Source organism: Schistocerca gregaria, chromosome 2 (genome assembly GCF_023897955.1).
Source record: "Schistocerca gregaria isolate iqSchGreg1 chromosome 2, iqSchGreg1.2, whole genome shotgun sequence".
In the NCBI taxonomy this organism is placed as follows: Eukaryota; Metazoa; Arthropoda; class Insecta; order Orthoptera; family Acrididae; genus Schistocerca; species Schistocerca gregaria.
This window is the reverse complement of record NC_064921.1, coordinates 491,118,916-491,138,971: the sequence shown is the minus strand read 5'-3', so window position 1 is coordinate 491,138,971 and position 20,056 is coordinate 491,118,916. Positions and strand designations below refer to the sequence as shown.

General features: G+C 42.2%; 1 protein-coding gene across 1 annotated transcript in view; it reads right to left on the bottom strand.

Moving 5' to 3' along the window:
* Positions 1-20,056, bottom strand: part of LOC126327933 (brachyurin-like) — a 54,204-nt gene that overhangs the window by 28,127 nt on the left and 6,021 nt on the right. The window contains exons 3-5 of the mRNA XM_049995931.1: positions 19,516-19,684; positions 14,460-14,626; positions 1,760-1,858 (exon numbers count right to left, since the gene is read on the bottom strand). Coding sequence (XP_049851888.1) covers positions 1,760-1,858; positions 14,460-14,626; positions 19,516-19,684 — 435 coding nt within the window. The remainder of the gene's footprint in view (positions 1-1,759; positions 1,859-14,459; positions 14,627-19,515; positions 19,685-20,056) is intronic.

The window sequence follows — 20,056 nt, the reverse complement described above, 5'->3', positions numbered from 1 at the left end:
AAGAGTTTTTCTATTTGGGAAGGAAAATAACTGAAGAATGCAGAAGTAGAGGGGATATAAAGTATAGCCTGGAAATGCCAAGGACAGGATTTCTGAAGAAGAGAAGTTTATTAACATCGAGTATAGATTTAAACATCAAGAAGCCTTTTCTGAAAGTATTTGGCTTGAGTGTAGCCATGTGTGGAAATGAATCATGGACGTTAAGCAGTTTAGACAAAGGAAGAATAGAAGTTTCCGAAATGTGGTGCTACAGAAGATTATTGGATATTGGGTGGATAGGTAACGTAACTAATAAGGAGGTACTGAATATAATTTGGGAGACAAGAAATTTTTGACACAACTTGACCAAAAGAAGGGATCGATTGAGAGGACACTTTCTGAGACATCAAGGGATCACCAGTTTAGTATAGAAGGGGAGTGTGGAGGATAAATATCGTAGAGGGAGACCAAATGATGAATACAGTAAGTAGATTCAGAAGGATATAGGTTGCAGTAGCTATTCGAAGATGAAGATTCTTGCACAGTATAGAACAGCATGGAGAGCTGCATGAAACCAGTGTTGCCACTGAAGACTACAACAACAGTAAGTCATATTTAATGGAATTTTCTCGAAGTGTTTCGAAGTTAAGCATTACATGTCAGTTTTGCCTAATGCCACCCCTACCTCAAGCAGTCAACTGTCACTGGAAGTGTCACCATTCGGAACTCCTGAAAACTATGACTTGATACTGATATAGATAATTTTTTGTTTTTTTAATGTCCTTCCCTCAACCACCTACGGCTCTGCCCTAGGGACGTCTTACCCCACAGCAAATTCTTCTAAATGATCAATCACATGTAGCAAACCTGGTTCGAACTTTTTGCAGACGATCCAGTGCTAAGCATGTGTATCCATATTCAGACGGTAATTGTCCCGTTGTACTAACTCCTATGTATCAAATCTTTATAACGCACTGCAGGCCTTCCAGAGCTATGCTCGAACAGGGCACATACGCAGTATGTAAAATATCTCATAGGACAAGACTGTCATCCACGAACCTCATAAATAACATCTATATATTCTTAATTGGAACTTGCATTGAGGTTCGTCTTTCACTTACCTACAAAAACTTTATGCTGCAATGTTAATGAGCTGTAGCACTCTTTCACTTCAATTAGCTTTATGCGGTTTCGATAGATATTACACTAAAGTGTGTCTCCTGCATTAAATTTGGTTATCTACCTAATTCTGAATATCTTATTCAAGCTGACACATATGACGATTTTTTAAAGATAGATATTCAAATGTAAATTTCGAATAGCTCGTGACTTTCTATCACTACCTGATTGATATTCTTTTCTATTGTTCTGTGGATGCATCCAGTCAGCAACTTATGAAATTGCCATGTCTTGTTGATCATGTGGTAGCTCTTAGCGTTATCTGCTTTTAATTTCTGCCGCAGCATGAGTACATTGCTTTCCTGGAAGCCTGTCGGCGCGTTTCATATCTCATACGCCACTGATTTTAGTGATCCAGAAGATACTTCCATGAAACGTGTTGCGTTGAGGACATTACTCAGTTTACATTAAATTCACTCTGATCGTGGAAAATTTGACGTATTGTATGACAAGAGACAACCTATACAATAAATGCTGACTCACATTTTCAAACTATTACCGCTAACAACATTCGATTCCCTCACACCAACTTTCAGGATGAGACGGAATCAGTAAAAAGTATAAAAAGTAGTCACCACCTACGTAGAACGCGTGTACTTACTGTCGGTATTGAGGCCCCAGCCGCTGACTGTAGCGGTCTGGCCCTCGAAGCTGTTGCCCGCCTGTGAGCGAGAAGGCAGGTTCACCAGTCCGATGTAATCTGTAAAAATAGAAACATATTTTTATATTTCTCGTTATACCCCTGGAACAATCAAGACGTAGGACTCTCTCGAAGAATGAAGTCACGGAAGCAATGAAAATACTCTCTGAACTACGGTTCTAGTAATCAAGATACATATGGACCCATTTAGTACGTAAATGAACGGACGTCTCTATACCGTAGTTGATCGGGATAATTACGATGACTTCGGAAATATAAGCACTCGACCTACGGTTTCTGGCGGTAAAATTGAGACAGTTACGTGCGAACCACCGTGTGCGGTCCCTATCTGTTTGTAGAGAACTGCTTTTGCCGAAAATTTACCATGGTATTTACTCAGATATTGTCAGTGAATCGCAGAATATTATCAACAAAGTCAAATGATGCCCCCACAGACATTCGTTTTGGTACTCCCTGTGACCGATCTTACCGCTAAAAAACAATATTAATATTTCGTTAAAGCAAGTAACTTCATGTTTAGAGAAATTTTGTACAAATAACTTAGCTCACACAAATAATGCAGAAATCTGTGCATGGAAAAGCATTCCAACAAGCAAGACATTAAGCTAAAAATGGCCGTGGAGGAACTGCTGAAGTAGGGACGCCGAAACTAATCGTACTGTTCAGTTATACTGAAAACGAGCCATTAAAATCGGCCGAAATATACATTATGCTCTCTATAACTGTAAGTAATAATTATCAAACATGATGAATGAGAAATCGACGACAATGGTGTAATATTCCATAGTATTTATTGTTATACAAATCGATTTTCGGCTGTTACTCTATTGTCAGGTACATGTGTAAATACGTGTGGTGTGCAACTTCAAATATTTGATGTGTAGTGTACCTAGCGAGTATCGTTTTCAACGATGACAGTTGGTAATAGGTGATTTAGCACTAAAAACAGTGGAGTTTCAGTAAAATGCGATGTAAGACTATTTAACTTAGGTTAAATATGTGACAAATGAAATGAAAAACTACATGACAAATTATAACAATTGTTCTAGTTGCACAAAATATATATCCATAATTACTTTAGGCTTCAGAATACGTTTCGTTAAATACTGCCATCAGAGAGCAAGTAATGGTCCCCCTCAACGTTCTGTCTCATCCCACTCCATTGGTCGGAGACTGAAGCAGTCGCACTAGGGAATTCTTGCCCCATGTGTAGGGTGCCAATAACACCACAACACAAACGGCTCAGTTTTGGAGTGGTGACGTGACCGGGTATCATGGACTGCTGAAGAATGACGCCTCATTATGTTCAGCGTCGCAATGTGGTCATCCACTACCCAAGACAACAATTGTCGGTGAGTATGGTTTTGACCTGGGCGGGGGACCCATTCTTCCAACATACTGGGGAAAACAGTGGTTTTATTTCTGGCGCCATGATGTGGAGAGCAATCGTGTGATTTCAGGACATAGTTGGTAGTGATCGAGTGAACTCTGGCGGCACAACGGTACGCCACGGACATGTGTTACCGCTCATGCGACCTTATCGTGATACCATTTCCTTCAACAGGACAATACTAGTACACACATAGCCCATACCTCTATGAACTATCTCCGTGATGTTGGGGTACTTCCTCGACCACCAATATCCCCAGATATTCCCCCGATAGAACAAGTATGGGACCAGCTCGGACGTTCACTCCGACCCAGTGGATATCAAGGACGAATTACACTATGCGATCAAAAGTATCCAGACAACCCCAAAAATATACGTTTTTCATATTACGTGTATTTTGCTGCCACATACTGCCAGGTACTCCATATGAGCGAATGAGCGACCTCAGAGTCATTAGACATCGTGATAGAGCAGAATGGGGCGCTCTGCGGAACACGGACTTCGAACGTGGTGCAATTGGTTCAAATGGCTCTGAGCACTGTGTGACTTAACTTCTGAGGTCATCAGTCCCCTAGAACTTAGAAGTACTTAGACCTAACTAACCTAAGGACATCACACACAGCCATGCCCTAGGCAGGATTCGAACGTGCCACCGTAGCCGTCACGCGGTTCCAGACTGAAGCGCCTAGAACCGAACGGTCACACCGACCGGCTTCGAACGTGGTCAGGTGATCGGATGTCACTTGTGCCATACGTCTGCACGCGAGATTTCCACACTCCTAAACATCCCTAGGTCCACTTTTTCCGATGTGATAGTGAAGTGGAAACATCAAAGGACACGTACAACACAAAAGCGAACAGGCCAACCTCGTCTGCTGACTGACAGAGACAGCCGACAGTTGAAGAGGATCGTAACGTGTAATAGGCAGACCATACACAGGAATTCCAAGCTGCATCTGGGTCCACTGGAAGTGCCATGACAGTTAGGCGAGAGCCGAGAAAACTTGGATTTCATGGTCGAGAGGCTGTTCATTAGCCACACATCACGCCGGTAAATGCCAAACGACGCCTCACTTGGTGTAAGGAGCGTAAACATTGGACTACTGAACAGTGGAAAAACTTTGTGTTGAGTGACGAATCGTGGTACACGATGCGGCGATCCTATGGCAAGGTGTGGGTATGGCGAATGCCCGGTGAACGTCATGTGACAGCGTGTGTAGTGCCAACAGTAAAATTTGGAGGCGGTTGTATTAAGGTGTGGTCGTGTTTTTGATGGAGGGGCTTGGACCCCTTATTGTTTTGCGTGGCACTATCACAGCACAAGTCTACATTGATGTTTGAAGCAGCTTCTTGCTTCTTCTTGCTTCCCACTGTTGAAAAGCAATTCGGGGATTGCGATTGCATCTTTCAATACCATCGAGCACCTGTTCATAATGCAGGGCCTGTGTCAGAGTGGTTACACGACAATAACATCCCTGTAATGGAGTGGCCTGCACAGAGTCCCGACCTGAGTTCTATAGAACACCTTTGAGGTGTTTTGGAACACCGACTTCATGCCAGGCCACACCCACCGACATCGATACCTCTAGTCAGTGCAGCACTCCGTGAAGAATGGGCTGCCATTCTCCAAGATACCTTCCAGCACCTGACTGAACGTATGCCTGCGAGAATGGAAGCTGTCATCAAGGCTGCGGGTGGGTCAACACCATATTGGATTCCAGTATTACCTATGGAAGACGCCACGAAGTCATTTTCAGCCAGGTGCCCGGATACTTTTGATCACATAGTGTACATAAATTATGGATCAGCGTACCCCAGGGGCGGATACAATGGCTTCCCAAATGAATGAGTGCGTGCAACCAAGCCAGGGTGGGTGCAGCGTCATACTCTTACGTAGCATCGTACTTTTTGACTATTTTGTAATCACCGAAATACCGTCACATACTCTCTCGATCCGTGAAGTTTCATTTCGTTTGCCGCTCTCCTTCTGGGTGCTTCACGTTTTTCGTCAGACAGTGTGATAAGTAGTATAGAATATCACATCAGTGTAATGCGTTATTTCATTTATAATTGTCGTGTCCTGACACAGGATAGAGGGAAGGCAGGGGGTTTAGGGTCAGTCTGCAATTTCCCAGCGTATGCAGTAAGACAAATTCCAAGTGAAGGCAGGTTGATGCTTTGGATCAGCTCTAAATATTATCACAGGGCATCTACGAGAGACGCGGATTTTATAGCTCGACAGTATACTTGCATTCGGAGACTAATGGAATTCAGGGGTCTTATTGGTATTATTTATTTGCGATCATACTAACTACTACACCGAAGACTAATTCTAAAGATTAGAAACAGCAAAGGAGGAATTTATTTGCACAACAGAAGGTGGTGGGTGATGCTAACGCAACTAGAGGACACTAGCAGCACGTGAGGTACAAACTTGAGAGCAGCGCTCCAAGTGAGAGAAACAGACATGTCGGAGCTTATCGGGCTTGGGAACGAAAGGCACGGAGGCGGTGCCCCATCGATTTGGCTGAGAACTCCCTCTAAATCCAAAAAAAAAAAAACAAAGGTTTTCATATAATCGAGGTGGAATCGAGAACTGCCCGACTAAGTGACTGCCTGACTGCTGGGTAAATTCAAATAGCCTTCTCTTCTCTTTCCTGTCCACGGCAGTAACTATTTTCTGTAAGATGTCACGCTTGAAATATGTATCTGTCTGCAGTCAACTGAGCACCAATTACGTTTGTGATTGTCTCTCAGACATGAGCCACTTGATGTTTATTTAATCCACGTTTTGTCGTCAGGCAGAGTTTGCATTATCCAGCAACAGGCTCACAACAATAAAATTTACCGCTATACAGGGTGTTACAAGAAGGTACGGCCAAACTTTCAAGAAACCTTCCTCACACACAAAGAAAGAAAATATGTTATGTGGACATGTGTCCGGAAACGCTTACTTTCGATGTTAGAGCTCATTTTATTACTTATCTTCAAATCACATTAATCAAAGAATGGAAACACACAGCAACAGAACGTACCAGCGTGACTTCAAACATTTTGTTACAGGAAATGTTCAAAATGTCCTCCGTTAGCGAGGATACATGCATCCACCCTCCGTCGCATGGAATACCTGATGCGCTGATGCAGCCCTGGAGTATGGCGTATTGTATCACAGCCGTCCACAATACGAGCACGAAGAGTCTCTTCATTTGGTACCGGGGTTGCGTAGACAAGAACTTTGAAATGCCCCCCCCCCCCATAAATGAAAGTGAAGAGGGTTGAGGACAGGAGAGCGTGGAGGCCATGGAATTGGTCCGCTTCTACCAAACCATCGGTCACCGAATCTGTTGTTGAGAAGCGTACGAACACTTCGACTGAAATGTGCAGGAGCTCCATGGTGCATGAACCACGTGTTGTGTCGTACTTGTAAAGGCACTTGTTGTAGCAGCACAGGTAGAGTATCCCGTATGAAATCATGGCCGTGAATCGAGGAAGTACAGTACATACTGACGAAACTAAAATGAGCTCTAACGTGGAAATTAACCGTTTCCGGACACATGTCCACATAATATTTTTCCTTTATTTGTGTATGAGGAATGTTTCCTGAAAGTTTGGCCGTATCTTTTTGAAACGCCCTGTAGATTTAAGATAGCGCCATTAATAGCACACGGCGGCTCTGGTAGTGTTGTGACTAAGACTGTAAATAAGATCACCTGCATTTCACAGTAGTGGGCCTGTCTTTGAAGAGTTAAAATACAATGATGCGAAAATGCTGACCCCGGAAAATCAGTTTAGTTGGCGTAAACTAATACTACGTTGACGACAAAGTACGAAATAATTTCACACATTCTTTTAACTCTAAAAGGTAAATTTTTGTGATATGCTGCAATCGTGAGACCCAGATTGCCCTTTTCTTTTCATAAGGCTGAATAAAGTAAACAATGATCGCATCTGTTTTTGCTGTTATCGCTTGTCGTTGGGTACTGCCATTACCAAAACATTTCACTCTGATTTCAAATTCGCTATTACTGTGTTTATGTCGATAAATTATGAGTCGAAATCACTGGATTTTGAAATCGTTTGTGCTTTCTGTTTTTGGATGCAGGCACTGTAAATTTATTTTCTGCGTGCAGTACCAAATAAATCGGGACGAAATAAATTGATATTTCGCTTAAAATAAAGACGGGACTGCTTAAGGCACTTGATAAAAAACGGCAATCGAAAACGTCTCGTTAAGGCAGTTCTCAGCTTTTAAAAACTTTATAAAATGCATGACACACAAATGTTGACTTTATTTATATTTTGTTCCGACCGGTTTCGGACATAAACTACGTTTACGGTCGTCGACAAATTAATCTGCCGTTTTAATATGAGTGGCTGACTACAGATAAAATTTTCGACGACCATGAACATGTTTTTTTCCCAAAACCGGTCGGAATAAAATATAAGTAAAGTCATCATTTGTGATTTATGCAATTTTACAAAGGAAATAGAAAAAGCAAATGAGTGAAGAGATTGATTTTCTGACTGTACATTGTCGACGTTAATAAAAATAGAGATCAAATTACAGCAATTTTTGAGCGCGCAACTTCGAGTCTGAGACATGTATGAAGTGCATATTGCGTTGCTTGTTGGTTCAAATGAGCTAGGTCCCAGAATGCTTCCGTACCAGGAACTTTTTGCGTGGAAAAACTGTTGAACTGGAGAAAAACAAATGGATATCGAATTTTCTACAAATAAAGGTTGGTTATAACGTACATGAAAACGAACAGCATAGAGTTAAAAAATGTTTGGTGTGAAGCTAACCAAGGTTTATCGATTACGACTACAGATATGACGCAGCAGATGCTTTCAGCACCAACGAAGCTACGTTAATTTGGGCCTGCACACCCAATAAAACTGTATCGCTTAGGGGTCAATTGTTTTCAGGGATGATAACCTCTAAGAAAAGATGAACGCCATTGGTAGGATAGATGTCAGATGGATCTCATAAGCGATCCTTATTTATCATCGGGACGAGTTTAAAGCCACTATGTTTTAAAAATGTACGGCTACGAAATAAACGTGGCTGCTGACTGATGTGTTCGCCTACTGGATTCTCAAATTCCGTCTATCAGAAAATCATTAAGCGTAATTATTTTTGATAATTTTCCGCAACCCCGCAATATTAAAATCAATAAAGCATACAAATTTCCCTACGAACACCACAAATGTATTGCAACCGTGAGAACAACGTATCATTCAAAGCTTGAAATGTCACTACCAAAAGAACTTACTTGCAATCGTAGAAAATCGAAGCACACGGGGATTTGTCGCCGGTCTTTTAGATGTATTACGTATGTTGCGATTACGTACGTTGCGATCTGTATAGAAATTAGTGACGCCAGTGGCATTTAATGAAAGGTTTGGGAAAGTTTTTACTTTATCGAACGGTTACACACTATCACTATTACACTCACCTATACGCTATAAATACACAACAACACACCCCCAACATTTCCGCAAGAGAAGGGGCTAAAGTGCGCCGACAACGGCTCTACCCACCCCCTGGGATGTCACAACTAAAAATGCCATACGATACTTATTTTACCGGGCGAATTTGTTGCAGTCAATGAGGACCTTGTTTTCCTACTGTTAGTCGCGGAAATACGACGCTAGTCATGCGTACATCCCCAGCCCTCTCACTCCTAACACTAACCAGCGTTACATTAGAACCGACAAAAGGTAAGAAGTTTGACCTCGGCAGTCTCATGGCATCTTCAGAAATTGCAACACATTGAAAGACCCACCGCTCAGCTAAATCATTATACGCCCTAAGAAAGATCGCTACAATACCACCAAAACAACTCTTATTTTAGTATTCTTTAAGTATTTTATACGACGACGCGGCAGTGCACCAAACAGGATTTTAAACGAACGATGACGAATATGACGATTGAATAAACACTGCAGTTTCTGTCCTCAGTACATAAAATTGCGGAACATTATTCAAAACACTTGCAGCTATTTAAATGCTAATTCGAATGGTGACATGAATAAAATGCTGGTCGATATCAAATAGTTTGTTGAAAATTTTTTGTTTGAAAAGACACTGCAAAGTACAATAGATTTTTTTCCGACAAAACGAAAACATATTGCGTATGGACTTCCGGTCTTCAGTTTTTACGCACAAGAGAAATGTCAGCAGGAGATCAAATTCTCTAACAAAATTTGACGAGATCGAAACTACGGCATTATTGGACTTCTCTGCGAACACCACTTAACACGGAATTCTGTTAACACTAAAAACAATTTCGGCCCCCTCAGTTTCATGATATGAATTTGTCATCATACTCTTCATAGAAAAGGTCTTGTCCTTTCTAAAATGCCCATAACTAGTTACATTTTTATTTACCGACACTCATTCAGGGCATACTATGTAAAGTGTGAAATCACATTTCAACAGAGAAACGCATTTTTTATTTGAATTTGAATTTTTTTGTTTTATTCGTAAAAGTTCAGTTTAGCAGTTACTTTCCGTTTCAAGCACTTGGTCACAGATCTATTTTCGCACCATTTAAAACATTACCTCACTTGGAAAATTATTTCTGTACGTGCTATTGAGGGTGTAAGCTGTCAAGCTGTTTGGTAGTATATAACATCTGACTACTCTGTACATTTTTCAGTGTACAGCACATGAACTGAACAGTTGCTTCTATTTGCCAGACCATAACAAAGCATTGTGTCTGCCATTCCCTGTGTGTAGTAATTAGCTTACATTCTGATGGCAAGTGCGAAAATGAAACTTTTTTCTTTTTCTTAGACATGCTTTCTTTGATGCTGCCCGCCACGAATTCCTCTCCTGTCCCAAACTATTCATCTCAGCGTAGCACCTGCAACCTACGTTCTCAATTATTTGCTGCATGTTTCCAATATCTGTCTTCGTCTACAGTTTTTGCCCTCTACAGCTTCCTCTAGTACCATGGAAGTCATTCCCCGATGTCTTAACAAATTTACTATCATCCTACCCCTTCTCCTTGTCAGTGTTTTCCACATATTCCTTTTCTCTCCGATTCTGCGCAGAATCTCTTCATTCCTCATTTCATCAGTCAAACTAATTACCGCCATTCGTCGGTATCATCACATCTAAAATGCTTCGATTTTCTTCTGTTCCAGTTTTCCTACAGCCCATGTTTCACTACCACACAATGTTCTGCTCCAAATGTACTTTCTCACAAATTTCTTGCTAAAAGTAAGGCTAATGGTAGATACTATCAGACTTATGTTGGCCAGGAATTCTCTTTTCGCCATTGTAAATCTGCTTTGATGTTCTCCTTGCTCCGTCCGTCATGGGCCGTTTTGCTGCCTAGGTAGCAGAATTCCTTTACCTCATCTACTTCGTGACCTTCAATCCTCACGTTAAGTTTCTTGCAGTTCTTATTTATCTACTTTTCACTACCTTCGTCTTTCTTCGATTTACTCGCAATCCATATTCTGTACTGATTAGACTGTCATTCCATTCAGCAGATCATGTAATTCTTCTTCACTTTCACTCAGGGTTACAATGTCATCAGCGAATCGTATCACTGATATCCTTTCACCTTGAATTTCATTTCCACTCCTGAACCTTTTTTTCATTTCCAGCACTGATTCTTCGATGTATAGATTGAACAGTAGGGGAAAAAGACTACATCCCTGTGACACGTTTTCAATGCGAGCACTTCGTTCTTGGTCGTCAATTCTTATTATTCATTCTAGGCTGTTGTACATAACCCTATGTTTCTCAGAATTTCGAACATCTTGCCCCATTTGACACTTTTGAAAGCTTTTTACAGACCGACAAATGCTTTGAACGTTTCTTGAGTTTTCTTTAGTCTTGCTTTCATGATCAACTGCAACGTCAGAACTGCCTCTCTGATGCCTTTATCTTTCCTAAACCCAAACTGATCGTCATCTAACACATCCTCAGGTTTTATCACCGAAACGTAAGTCGTCCCGTATGATAATACTCAGAATCATGGAAAAGAAAATTAAAGGTAAAACTGCAATTTAATAAAAGTATTTGACAGTCTAATCGCAACACAGCGTGTTTCCAGCAGAACTAATGTATGCTCTGCACTTACCCAGAACTCTGAAAACCATTTACAGTAACGAAACTAACAAATGTTTACTGTACGCTGTATCCACGGACAGCAACAATTGAGTGTGTCCTCATTTGTCCACTGCGTTCTATACATTATTCGTAGTAACAAAGAGCTTGCAATACAATAGATGTGTTTCACACAAGCGAAGAAAAGCAAATGGTCATAGCTATTAAGGTACGCATTTTGGAGCCCGTATTTAGTGGACCTTGTGTCTTGTTGTCGTTCATACATCACATTTCAAAATGTTTTTAACACCCCATATATCCACCTTTCAAAATGTTTTTAACACCCCATATATATCCCTTTTTCCAGTGAAATACAATTAGCGCATAAGGCGTTATTTTGGCAATGTCATACAGTCCAGGATGTGAAGTTACGTCCTAATGTGTTAATTTGCAAAGATTCACTATTCAACCCCCGCCCCCAACCCTCGAATCCACCCCCCCCTTCCAAATCCCTCCTCGTATGATGACGTTAGTTGGAACGCAAGCTCCGATATGTCAGAAAACCTGCATTGGCTTTGTCAGTGATTCATAACAGTCCCAAGTTAGCGTTTAATGATTTAAGGATTTAGATTAGATCCTTGCTTCTCCCGAATCCCAGGCCATTATCTCCATAGGAGGAACTTGCTCGTCCATTGCCTCCATATGAGAAATTTGCTCGCTGAAAGATGTGTGCACTAATCAACGTTCTTTGATGCCATTAGTGAAGTAAAAGTACCGCCAATAGCTTCTTCAGATCTGTAACCGGAGATTTTACGACTGGAATGCATTAAAGTTTCTCGAACGTTATATTTATTGTTGCTTTTGTGGTCCTCAGTCCAAAGATTACAATCAAGATGAGAAACATAGAAGTGGATATCCTCGGTGTAGAAAAACAGCTTAAATCACTTAATAAAGCCAAGGCCTCCGGTCCAAATTGTATACCAGTCAGGTTCCTTTCAGAGTATGCTGATGCAATAGCTCCATATTTGGAAACTATATACAACCACTGGCTCACAGAAAAATCCGTATCTAATGACTGGAAAATTGCTCAAGTCACACCAATACGAAAAAAGGGAAGTAGGAATAATCCACTGAACTACAGGACCATATCATTAAAGTCGATTCGCAGTAGAGTTTTGGTACATATACTTTGTTGGAACATTGTGAAGTAGCTGGAAGAAAACGATTTACTGACACAAAGCACGGATTCAGAAAATATCGTTCTTGTGAAACACAACTAGCTCTTCATACTCATGAAGTAATGAGTGCTATCAACAGGCGACGTCAAATTGATTCCATATTTTTAGATTTCCAGATGGCTTCCATCACCGTTCCTCACAAGCACTTCTAACCAAACTGCGTGCCTATGGAATAATGCCTCTTGTACGACTGGATCCGTGGTTTCCTGTAGTAATAGATGGAAAGTCATCGAGTAAAACAGATGTAATATCCGGCTTTCATCAAGGAAGTGTTATAGGCCCTCTATTGTTCCTGATCTATTTTAACGATATAGGAAACAATCAGAGTAGCTGTCTAAGATTGTTTGCAGATGATGCTATCATTTACCGTCTTGTAAAGTCATCAGATGACCAAAGCGATTTAGATAATATATTTGTATGGTGCGAAGAGTACTGAAAGAAATCAGCTAAAATACGATTACGCAATAAGCCACACAAATCTGAAGCCTGTAAATTCAGTTAAATTCTTACGGACTACAATTACCAATAACCTAAATTGGAACGATCACATAGATAATGTTGTGGGTAGAGCAAACCAAAGATTGCGATTCAATGGCAGAACACTTGGAAGGTGCAACAGGCCTAATAAAGAGACTGTTTACACCATGCTTGTCCGTCTTATTCTGGAGTATGCTGTGATGTGTGGGATCCGCATCAGGTGGGACTGACGGATGACATCAGAAAACTTCAAAGAAGGGAAACTCGGTTTGTATTATCGCGATATAGGGAAGGTATTGGTACAGACATGATTCGTGAATTTCAGTAGCAGTCACTATTTTTATCGTCCATCTTTCACTTCCATACATGAGTGCACTCCATACAAATACTTGCACAAAAGACCTCCTCACACTTAAATCTGTACTCGATGTTAACAAATTTCTCCTCTTCGGAAACGCTTCACTTACCATCGCCAGCCTACGTTTTTTATCCTCTCTACTTCGACCATCATCAATTATTTTGCTGCCCAAATAACAAAAGTCATCTACTATTTTAAATGTGTTTCGTTTCTTAATCTAATTCCCTCTGCACCACCCGATTCAATTTGACTACAGGTCTTTTCTCGAAAGGTCTCTTTAATTTTCCTGTATGCGGTATCTACCTTATCCCTATGATACATGCTCCCACATTCTTAAATTTGTCCTCTAAGCATTGCTGCATATCCATTTTGCACTTCATGTCGATCTCATTTTTGAGGCGTTTGTGTTTCTTTTCGCCTGTTCATTTACTGAATTTTTATATTTGCTCCTTTCGTCAATTAAATTCAATATCTCTTCTGTTACCGAAGGTTTTCCACTAGCTCTCGTTTTTTTACCTACTTGATCCTCTGCTGCCTTCACTATTTAATTTCTCAGAGCTACCCATTCTTCTTTTGCTGTATTCCTGTCCCCTGTTCTTGTCGATCAATCCCTCATGCTTCCTCTGAACCTCCTTACAACCTCTGCTTCTTTCAGTTTATCTAGGTCCGATCTCCTTGAATTCCTATCTTTTTGCAGTTTCTTCATTTTTAATCAACAGTTGATGACCAATAACTTGTGGTCAGAATGCACATCTGTCCCTGGGAATGTCTTACAATTTAGAACCTGTTTCCTAAATCTCTGTCTTACCATTACATAATCTGTCTGAACCCTTCCGGTGTCTACAGGTCTCTTCCACGTATACATCCTTCTTTCACGATTCTTAAACCATGTGTTAGCTATGATTCAATTATGCTCTGCGCAAAATTCTACCAGGCGGCTTCCTCTTTCACTCCTTACCCCAGTCGACATTCACCTACTACTTTTCCTTCTCTTCCTTTTCCAGTCCGCAACGACTATTCTATTCATACAGTGTATACAGTGGTAAATTTTTAGATAGTGTGGGAAACTATTTGTCTATATGATAATGTATCCACATATGTGTGAGACTTACTGTTGATTGGGACGTTGGTACCCAGGAAGACGACGGCGATGTCATTGTAGAGGGTGCTGGGGTTGAATTCGGAGTGCACCGAAGCCGACCTGGTGACGATGGTCACGCGGCTGGGCTCAATAATGCTGAGACTGGTGAGTCCAAGCCTCACCTCCCACGTGCTGAACCTGCCACAGCAAAAGAAGGTTACAGCACAGGTTAGTGTGACGAAGTAAGAATATGCTGACTTAATAGTATTCAGGAGAATTTTCTCCCTTCTTCTTATTTTAGACAGCGTTAATCTATACTATTATGGGCTCTGCTGTACTCAAACTTTGGCAATTTGACGTCTGTTTTACTTTTGTGGTCAGATACTCTTCCTGTCACCGAAGTTGTTTGTTACCTCAGGGAGTGAAGTCGTGTGCTCAACTTGTCTGTGGATCGTGTATTTTGTATCTTCACAGGGCGTGAAAACGCCATGAACCGTCACTGTCGGCACAAATGTAAACTGTGCTAGCTGGAGCTGGCTCGACTACATATCTGGGGAGCTGAACCTCGGAAGAGGGAAAGGAAACTCGACATTCCAGTCGATCTACCGGGGATGCAACGAGTCTGAACAATGCATAGAGATAAGCATGGAGAAAAACACAAAACGTGACCAGCGCGAGGAACTGAACAACCAAGCTCCAGAAACAAAGCACGGTGCGAGGTGAACGCCCCAGCCAAGGAAGTGTAAATCAGCTTAAGAACGCAGCGCCGGTCTATCGCTGCCGACAGGTGAACTCCTGGGTCAGTGACCCTGCCTATAAAACGCTTTGAGCGTGCCTTCAGTGGCAGTGTGTTGCACTATTCTGCAGTGAAACCTACGCCATATCTGCGTCCACATCGAAGTCCACAGGCGGAAATGCTAATTCTGTCACCCCTGAAAAGGTCACGGAGTGGCGGGAGAAGGTGCAGGCTGGAGTGACGGATGGTCCGTCTGCATCAGTGGGGATGAGAACAAATCCACAGGTGAGCGGCAAAAGGAAGGCTGGTTCCAATTCCGTGTAGTCCCAAGTGGGAGTCGCGGGATCAACGCCACACTACCCTATTCTGTGGGTGAAAGGATGGCCAAGGAAATGGTGAGGGCGGTGTGTACGCTGTATCAATTTAGTCTACGGGTAGAAATATGCCATGACCAACTCCGTCGCCCTGCTGGCATGTAAACCTATTTATGCGGAGCAAGAGCTGTTGTGGGCTCTGTGGAGGCGGCGGCCAAAGGTGGAGTGGAGGCTTCTCCCTAGGCACTTGGCCCATCTTCAGAGCAGAGTGTGAGAGCAGAGTTACTCCGCATTCTGCTTGAGCAGTTTCTGCATCTACTCGTGCTGCAGCTTCTGCTGCTGTTCTTGGAGGTGCAACTGCTCCTACTAGCACTGCAAAAATGCCATCTCCATGATGGCCACCAATTAAAACTACAATAGAAAGAAAAGGAAAAGCGTCACACGCATAACAATATCCTACCTCGCCACTTTTCCATCAGCACAGGGGTGACACCACCGCAAAACCGCCACATTCGGCACAAATTGTTGCAAACTATACTAACCGACTACAAATCCCGTGACCTGAAACTCCAGAAGAAGGAATCAAAATTCAACATGTGAGCTATTTGTCGGGGGAACAGCGTCTCAACACTGTGTATAGACAAGCGTGGAGGAAAACACAAAACGCGAGCTATAAATAGCACTGAACATCTAAGTAAACGGAAATAGTGGACGACATGTCCGAGGTGGTTGGAATCACTGTAAGAACTGACAGACGTGGCTTATCGCCACCGACAGGAAAACTTTGCATTATGTGTAACGCTGAAGCGCAATTTCATCGCACAGACGGCAAGAGTAGTAAACAAGAGACATTTCGATACCAGGACATAAAATCCTTGTGAATTTCATTCCGTGTACTCAATTGGACGGTAAATACGCTTCGCACACAGACACGAGAACATCATATGCTCATGTCAGCATTTGAGAAAGGGCTGTTAGACGGTCTCACAGAAGACGGTTGGAGTAATCGACGCATTGTTCGACATTTGAATACGAGCGATGCTATTATTTGATGACGGTAACAGGAAATGGTGAACCAAGGCTGAGCTGCGTCTAGGTGATTAACCTTAATTAAGTCTGAAAGTTGTAGTAGTGTCCTGTGGTTAAGTACAGAAACTACAAATCTATACAGAAACTATAAATCTATAGTGCCATGTATTGTGATTATTATTGTGTCTCCCGGATTTTAGTTCTGTTAGATTGTATCGAAATCATTTAATTGTTCAAATGGTTCAAATGGATCTGAGCACTATGGACTTAACATCTTAGGTCATCAGTCCCCTATAACTTAGAACTACTTAAACCTAACTAACCTAAGCACATCACACACATCCATGCCCGAGGCAGGATTCGAACCTGCGACCATAGCATTCACGCGTTCAGGACTGAAGCGCCAAGAACCGCACGGCCACTGCGGCCGGCATTTAATTGTTAATTTCTTGTTTGAGCTCTGCTTGTAGAACTAAAATGGGGTACAAACCAACTTCTGTTTAACTGTTATTGATCTATTACAAGAAATTTGATGTATATTTATTAAGCTGAACTCAAGCATGCACAACCCCAAGTCCTAATCCAACGGCATTGAAATGCTACGTATCCATATCTAAATAGTGGCAACTAGAATAGCAACACCGGGAAGGATAGTAAATAATGAAACTTGTGACTGGTTTTCGACTATGAGATAATAGGGGACTGGATGTAGAGCTATGGGCTGGTAGTCCAAGAAGCCTGCTGCCAGCGCCTCTGTGTCGAGGCAGTAGTTGCCGAATGACTGTGGGAAACCTGGATGAAAACTGTTGTCTCGCTTGACAAGAGCATTGTTGTTGTTGTGGTCGTCAGTCCTGAGACTGGTTTGATCCCCCAGTACCTACTGCAACCTACATCCTTCTGAATCTGCTCAGTGTATTCATGTCTTAGTCTGCCTCGACGACTCTTACCCCCCCCCCCCCCCCCTCCCCCACGTTGCCATCCAATACTAAATTGGTGATCTGTCGTTATTTCCACCGCCTCTTTGATCACAGGCTCTCAGATCCCTTTGGCACTGTACAGCCATATGACCTGTTCGAAGTTGTCATAAGGTGTGTCCGTCATTGTTTTTCTGTTCTGCAAAATTCATTTAAAGGAACTCTTTTTGTACACTGCACCCAGTGCCACAAGATAATACAGAGTGTTTGGTCTATCCACAACTAACATTGCAACGCCTAGTCGGTTTTAATGGACGGCACCATATTTTTAATTCTGCTATTATTAGGGAAATCACGGTTCGTTTACGCGTCTAGATAGGCTTTTTTTCCGGAGGTATCGAGCAGGAGTTGTAGTTCGCTAGTTCGATAGATAGGCTGTTTCTCTCAGATACTCGACTGTACATCAGGATGGGTAGCACGAAGCTTTAATTTGGCAAAGTCCTACAGCTCCAGAATTACTTTGTGGTGTGATAATTTGTAAATGTACGTTACCCCAAGTTCCACCCCCTCCCAAAAAGCGAGATACGTAGAAACAAATACGAAGTAGGTAGACTAGACATCTCGTCTATGGCGATGTCGTCAGAGACTGAACACAAGCTTTGATGAGACAGTAAATGTGTGATGGCATTGTCAAGGAACGATTTAGTTCCAGAATTCACATGTAATGATTTAAGGATAAAGACCAGACCCTTACTCCTGCCAAATTGCTGTCCACTGTCTCCGTATGAGGTACTTTCTCGTTCAGGTATGAGTGTAGGGCACAACATTCCTCCACTTCAGCAGTGGAGTTAAACATCTACCAGAACCTTGTTCAGAATAGTAATGTGTTGGTTTCAGTGGAGAGTTCTAGGAATGTGCTACAGTTTTTCGCACGTTCTTATACGGTGTCGAAAACGATTTGTTTTTATAATTGAACTAGCTGCACCTTTCGGCTTCACACGGTTATTTACGACGGACGAGTTGTCGGGGTTAGCGGTAATGCCGCCACCGCGCATGGCTATGAATAAAAATCAGAGAACAACTTAGACCATTTAAGCAGTGCATGCCAGGGAAGGTCTCAGGAGGCCTGAATGTTGTCTGTTACGTAGTTAATGGCGCTTGGAGTGATTTCTCAGGGTAATGAAGGAAGAACATCGTGGTTTAATTAAAATGTTTATAACCAATGCTAATAGGATCTATCTGTGTGTGTGTGTGTGTGTGTGTGTGTGAGAGAGAGAGAGAGAGAGAGAGAGAGAGAGAGAGAGAGAGAGAGAGAGAGAGAGAGAGAGATCGTCAGAGACTTACATCACTTTTTCTTTCACTTAATGCGTGAATGCACATCCACACTAAGCATTCTGCGCTGATCTCTCTGCATGGTGGTACATCAAAGAAAGCAGAACGCATGCACTCTGTTAGAGTGAAGTGCTTTGCACTTTATAGCACTGTGCCTCCAAAGAGTTCTTCCATTCACCACAAGATGTCAATGACATTCAACATGCTTTTCACAGCAAGGGTGGTGTTTAATTCGTCGTAGTTGAATGCAGTATTTAAAAATTATATACGCATTCCTTCCTCATAAGTGAGTCTATCTATCAGTAAAAACCATATCACTATCCCCCCCCCCCCCCTCCCTACAGTAGACCCTGATAGAACAGCTACTAACCACTTCATTTTGTATGTTTATAGATAGATGATAGAAGAGAGAGAGAAGTCAGAACGCAGAAGACAGATAAATGATCAGTAGGCTAACGCGGTAGATCGTGTTGCGCTGTGTCAGATGAGGGCAACTGCCGGTCCCTCATGGCAAGAAGAGTGCAATTCGTAGTATACTGAAGATGACTTCATACAGGATACCAGTGCGTCTCCTGAAGTTGGAAATAGGAAGCTTGTCGAAACGTTGCTTCAAGGCAATATTGTTTTAAGGTAATAACACAGGAAGATTTCGTCAGTGCAATTCGACGTCAAGTCTTACAGTAGCAAATGAAAGTAAACTTTTTTCGTATAAGCATGAGACCACCTTCTGGATCTTAGCGTAGGTACAACGGTTTTACTCACCCGGAGGCGCAGTGCCCCGCTGTTAGGACGACAGAGGCGGAGATCAGCGACCCGCCACACATGTAGGAGTAGTCCATGACGATGGACGCCTGGTGTGGGAACTGGCCGAGTGAGGCTGGGGCGCCATTTACAATGCGGCCAGCAGCCTTTTCAGGCTTTGGGTGTCCAGCTGAAACAGGCAGAAACTGGTCACTGAATGGCACTTTAGTTAAACACTTCAGGAGGGATTTGGGAATATTACAAGTTTTTGTCCTTGTTGTATCTGTATATTCAGATAAAACTTTCGCAAGTCACACAAAATGTACACTGCCCAATGTTCCCAAAGAACGATGGAATTTTCATGGACGACAATGCCATACGTTACCGGGCCACAGTTGTTCGCGACTGGTGTGAAGAACATTCTGGACATCTCGGGTGAATGATTTGGCCACTTAGAAAACCTGACATGAACCCCATACAATATTTATAGCATAATAGAGAGGTCAGTATGTGAATAAAATCCTACACCATCAACACTTTTGCAATTATGAACGGGTATGGA